The 5,877-nt window shown below is 35.5% G+C and overlaps 1 protein-coding gene and 2 pseudogenes across 1 annotated transcript; all 3 read left to right on the top strand.

The window, feature by feature from the left end:
* LOC106316014 overlaps positions 1–866 on the top strand; it is a 12,636-nt pseudogene extending 11,770 nt beyond the window's left edge.
* Positions 867–1,459: 593 nt separating this feature from the next.
* On the top strand, positions 1,460–4,460 carry LOC106338629 (annotated as a pseudogene).
* LOC106298908 (protein SUPPRESSOR OF NIM1 1-like) lies at positions 2,469–3,592 on the top strand. Its single transcript, XM_013735041.1, has one exon. It carries the CDS (start codon positions 2,490–2,492, stop codon positions 3,585–3,587), a length of 1,098 nt encoding a protein of 365 aa, XP_013590495.1. The 5' UTR covers positions 2,469–2,489; the 3' UTR covers positions 3,588–3,592.
* Positions 4,461–5,877: the final 1,417 nt, after the last annotated feature.

The following is a 5,877-nucleotide window of genomic DNA, read 5'->3' as shown; positions in this document are numbered from 1 at the left end:
TTTACATCGACTTTACGTGGAAGCCTTACGTGGCTTTTACAACGAACTATTACGAGGTATTTACATCGTCATTTACGAGGGCATTACGACGAATAGTTTCCTTCCGCTTTACGAGGAATTGACTTCCTCGTAAACGTAACTAGGACTTTACGACGAAACCTCCGTTACGACGAGCGTTTAACAACGAAACGCGTATCGATGTTAATTCGTCGTAAAGCCCCTATTACGACGAATTTACAACGAATACCGCCCTTGTAAAAAATATGTTTTCTTGTAGTGTGTACAAACGAACAGTACCTATGCCTCTCACGCGTTGAGGTTTATTGAAACACCTAACAATAACATGCACATATCTGAAAATGCTAAACGGTCACATGTGTCCTTGAATGGAAATTTGTATTGGATTCGCCAGACTCATGAATATTTCATCCAAAGCTTTGATTTTACTTGGGAGATTTTCCAACCCGTTTGTCTCGTTCCCTTTCAAGATAACCATTTGTCTCGATGAACATCTCCTTGCGGTTTGGAAAGGAGATCGGTTTTCGTTGTTAAAGCAATCCTTTTTAACAAGAGAGATTGAGATTTGGGTAATGAAGAATAAGATTGATGATAAAGAGAAAGTGGTTTGGTAAAACTTGATGACTTTAACAGCAAGTAACTTGCCAAAGTTTTTTGATAAGATTTATGGCTTTAGTTATTTCATCTATGGCAAGACCCTATTTAGGTGTTGTGGCGACGATGAAACTAGAGAGCCTTGCATCTACATATTGAAGGGAGACGTGTGCAATAAGATTCAGATAGGTTGTGGCCAGGTCGGTTGGTTTTCTCACTGTGCCTATGTTCCAAATTTGATCTCGGTTCCTTAGAATTTCAGATTTTGAACGAATTGTTGCAAGTAGAGTGTTATCAGTTTTTCTTCTAAGTTGTTGCATGTCTTTTGTTATTTGAAGTTTTAATGTGATTTGTAAGGTTTATGATGTCTCAGTTTGATACAAAGACTAAACAAAAGATCTTTCTTGGATGATAGTACACATGACATGTTGAAATTTAAAGTTGTTAAACGTCTGTTAATATTAGCTAAATATAGTATTAACTTATATGTATCATCTTCACAAAACTTTACAAAAGGGAATTATGAGTTAAGTCGAATGTTTTTTTCTAGTCGTCCCCCAACACGGTAAAACCGAATCTCATCCATCTTCGAAGTTACCTCCCGGAGAGTTTTGAATGCAAGCAAAAGGGACCACAACCGCCATTTTCACCCACAAGAGTCCAAAGAAAGCGTAATAAATAAACTAACACATTTTCGGACAAGAATACATAACGTAACGTTAACATTCACTCACTATGACGCACTCTCTATTTGTTCATTATAACTCTCTCGCACGCCCTATACTCTCTTTCTTTAAAACCTTTCACCAAACTAAAACTAACAAAAAGAAAGAAGAAGATACTTAAAGAATTTAAACCATGAGCTACACTTTCTTCCTTCTTTTGCTCACTCTCATCCACTCTACTTTCTATTCATTAGCTCGTATGGACCGAGCCGATCTTAAATCCATCAGAGACTCTTTAACCGACATGCCAGGCTCAGCCTTCTTCTCCACTTGGGACTTCATAGTCCCTGACCCTTGGTCATCCTTCTCTAGTCTCACTTGCACTTCTCTAGGCCGCCTCACCGCCTTAACTCTTGGCCCCAATCTCTCCGGTTCGCTATCTCCTTCTATCTCCAAACTAGCCCATTTGACCCAAATCGTTATCAACCCTGGTTTAGTCACCGGTCCTCTCCCTTCTCGGTTCGATCTCCTCCCTCTCCTTATACTAATCTCCTTGACTAGAAACAGCTTAACCGGTCCTATACCCAATTCTTTATCATCTCTCTCAAACCTCCACAGTCTTGACCTTAGCTATAACCAACTCTCAGGCTCTCTTCCTCCTTTTCTTACTACACTTCCTCGTCTCAGAGTCCTTGTTTTAGCCTCAAACAACATCGTATATATACTAGATTGTTTTCTTTTTGGACAAAAAAGATATAATAGGGTATAAATGGTGACGGAGGGAATTAAAATGAATAATCAATTCCTACTCGTTCTTTAAAATTTACACAATTTTATTAAGAATATTTGTTGCGTATGATTTCTTATCATTCCTTAAACTTTAAAGAACTAAAGAAAAATAATATTTCTTATCAAAATAGATATGACACAAAAATAATAAATATTCATTTTCATTCATTTTATTTTGTTCATGTTCATTTTTTTCATGCATGCTCATTCTTATTCATATTTAAATGGTCACCAGTTAGAGCATTTGTATTAAAAAAAAGAAAAAAATATATACTGAATCTTATATGATATATTGTTCCCTTTTGAGAGAAAAGATATATTGTATATGAATATTGGATCTTATATGATATATTGTTTCCTTTGGGAGAAAAGGATATATAAGACCCTATTATATCAAAGTTTAATAAAAAATCAGAATATCTAATGGTTCTGCATGTTATGCTTCCATGGGAACTGGAGGAAGAAATACTCTATCGTCTTCCACCTAAATCTCTTGTTCGATTCAGAGCAGTGTCTAAGAGATGGAACTCTCTTTTCAACAACAAGAGTTTCATCAACAAGCACTTGTCTCTCTCCCGTCCCCAGTTCATTTTCCTAACCCAATCAAAGATTTATTCGATAGACATCATCGATCAAACGATACATTTGCGTGAGCTGCACTCTTCTTGCAGGGAGTTAAATTCGGAATATGGTACCATCAGTACTTGCGATGGTCTCTTGTTCTGTAAATATCCATTTCACTGGAAGAAGGAGACAGCGCTTTGGAATCCATGGTCGAGACAGGTAAACTTGATCAAGTTGTCTGTGGACAGAGACTTCACTGTTTTTGGCTTAGGATACGACAATAGTGGACCCCAAAAGGTTCACAAGATTTTACTGTACTACCCCCACCCCGAGGAAGTTGCAATTTACGAGTGTGCCTCTCACGTGTTGAGGTATATTAATACACTTGAGCAGGACATGTACATATGTGACATGTCTAACGAAGCCAAAGGGTGGCCACATGTGTCCTTGAATGGAAATTTGTATTGGATTGCTTACAATCGCCAGACTTGTGAGTATTTCATCCAAAGCTTTAATTTCTCGAATGAGATTTTCAAACCCGTTTGTCTTCTTCCTCCGTTTGAAGATGACCATTCTTGGAATGAACATCTCCTTGCGGTTTGGAAAGGAGATCGGTTTTCGTTGTTACAACAATGCTTTTTAACAAGGAAGATTGGAATTTGGGTAACTAAGGATAAGGCTGATGATAAAAAAGAAGTGGTGTGGATAAACTTGATGACCTTGACAGCACCTAACTTGCCATTCTTGTGTAATAAAATGTATGGGGTTAGTTACTTCATCTATGATAAGACCTTATTCATGTGTTGTGGCGATGGAAGTAGTCAGCCTTGCATCCATATTGCGAAGGGAGACATGTGCAATAAGATTCAGATAGGTTATGGCGAGGATGGTTGGTTTTCTCACTGTGCATATGTTCCAAATTTGAACTCGGTTCCTTTAGAATTTCAGATTGAGTGAACTGTTGCAAGGCTACTGTTATCAGTTTTTCTTTTAAGTTGTTGTATGTCTTTTTTTTTTTTTTGTCAAACCTTGTATGTCTTTTGTTTATTTGAAGTTTTAATGTGATTTTTTGTAAGGTTTATGTCTCACTTTTGCTCACTCTCGTCCACTCTACTTTCTCTTCATTAGCTCCTATGGACCGGGCCGCTCTTAATCCATCATAGACTCTTTAACTGACATGCTCCGTTTAGTAACCACTTGTCCCTGACCCTTCTTCCTCCTCTAGTCTCACTTGCACATCTCTAGGCCGCGTTGCCACCTTATCTCTTGGCCCTAATCTCTCCTTGTGTCTCCAACTTAACCTATTTGACACAGCTAGCTTGTTCTCTGCTCTGGTTTAGTTACCGGACCTATACCCAATTCTTTCTCATCTCTCTGATACCTCCATACTCTTGACCTTAGCTATAACCAGCTCTCTTCCTTCTTTTCTAACCACACTTCCACGTCTCAAAGTCCTTGTTTTAGCTTCAAACCAATTCATCCAATAACCTTAAACATGTGTCTAGTCCCTTGTTCCATTTAGACCTCTAAATATGAACCAAATCTCCGACTAACTCCCCCCTTCTTTCCCCATCACTCTCAGGTATTTAATTCTATCCAAGAACTCAATGAAAGGCACGATCAACGCCCTAAACAAAGCTAATGTACATCGATCTTAGTATGAATCAATCCCTAACTCACTCTTTGGTACCACTCTTATCAATGTTCCTACAAAGAAACAACTCACGTCAATCTAGACAAACAAACAAAAAGAAGAATAGTGTTTATGTGTTCTTACTTTCGCCTAACGAAATGTTTTGGTATGCACATGATGGCCTTGAAATTTCTTAAACCTAAATCAAACCACCAATTTTCTCTTTTGAAAGCAATTTGTAATGTTATTTCAATACCGAATTAACTAAATTTCCTTCAATGTAAATATATTCGGATTCAATCAACCGATCTACTAAATTCATTTATAAAAATGTAAATTTACTTATTTTTAAGCTTTCTTGTTTCCCAAGTTAATTAATTTCTGTACTTAACTTTTTCTGTCTAATCATATATTCCTATATATAGCCTTCATTATTTATTGAGAAAATAATTTCCTTAAATCTTCTATATTTATAGGGAAAACCTTCTATAAAATTTGTTATTCTTATAAGCATTTTTAACATAATTAGTTCGTGAAGAGATTTGGTTAGTAAAAGATGTGTTAAAAAAACATTTATTGACTAATTTTCTCTAACAAGCAGTGTTTCAAAACACGGCATGTATGTGGTTGAACTGGCAAATCCAATAAGCCAATATGTAAATCTAATTTGGGTTTTAAGGAAAAACTATTTTTAAAACCCAATAAAAATCATTAAAACCCGAGATCAACTGATTTGGGTTCTTTCTTAGAATTTTTTAATTATGTTGTTAAAATCTACTTTTTATTCTAAATAATAAGTTAGACATTTGTAGTTTTGCTTTTGTTTTTATTTTTGATTTTTAGATTTTGACGAAGGTTTCATTATGTCACACGAAAAAAAATGAAATGAAAGATTGGAGAGAGAAAACCAAATTTAGTTATGTGATTTGGTATTAATGAATACTAGTTAGTGACATGAACCTGCTCATGATGAGATATTTTAAAAATTATTTATGTTACGTAATTATAGTAACGTAAAATATAATTTAGTTTTACATCATAAATTTTTACAGTTATTAAATGTTATAATATTGGGCTTTTTGCAGAATTGACCTATAACTTAAAGTCAAACACAAAACTAACCTCCTTTTTTTTTTTAAATTGGTTTTGCCCTATTCACCCCACAAGTTCATATAATTTAAAGGGTAAATCAATTTTTTTTTTCTTTTTTTTTTTCGAAAATGACATTTTTACTCTCTCACCCTCATCATCTTCAAGTAATTACAAGATTGCCATTGTCATCAATACCACAACCACAATGAACAACCAATTTGAAGCTCTTAATGCTCCAAAAATCGATTTACCCTTCTTCTTTTTCCATTCTTGTAAACTAAACACCACATATCTCTCACTTTCTCTCCACAATGAGCTAAAAAAACCCAAGATTTTGATTCTAAATTTTTTATGGTTCATAGAGTCATAGAAGCTAACGATTCTGGGTGGGTTGTTTTCATTTGTGATTCTGTGTGCTTGGAGAAGCCTTATGTATGCTAAGGAACTTATCTCACCAATTTAAGGTATGACATCGAGTTTTTTTCCAGATCTGTTCGTCAGACGACTTACTTGGGAAGTCGT

This window comes from Brassica oleracea, chromosome C1 (assembly GCF_000695525.1).
Source record: "Brassica oleracea var. oleracea cultivar TO1000 chromosome C1, BOL, whole genome shotgun sequence".
Classification (NCBI taxonomy): Eukaryota; Viridiplantae; Streptophyta; class Magnoliopsida; order Brassicales; family Brassicaceae; genus Brassica; species Brassica oleracea.
This window is presented reverse-complemented; position numbering and strand designations above follow the sequence as displayed.

What these genes read in the sequence shown, in the direction of transcription:
- LOC106298908 (XM_013735041.1), top strand. Translation starts at nt 2,490, where the DNA reads ATGGTTCTGCATGTTATGCTTCCATGGGAACTGGAGGAAGAAATACTC.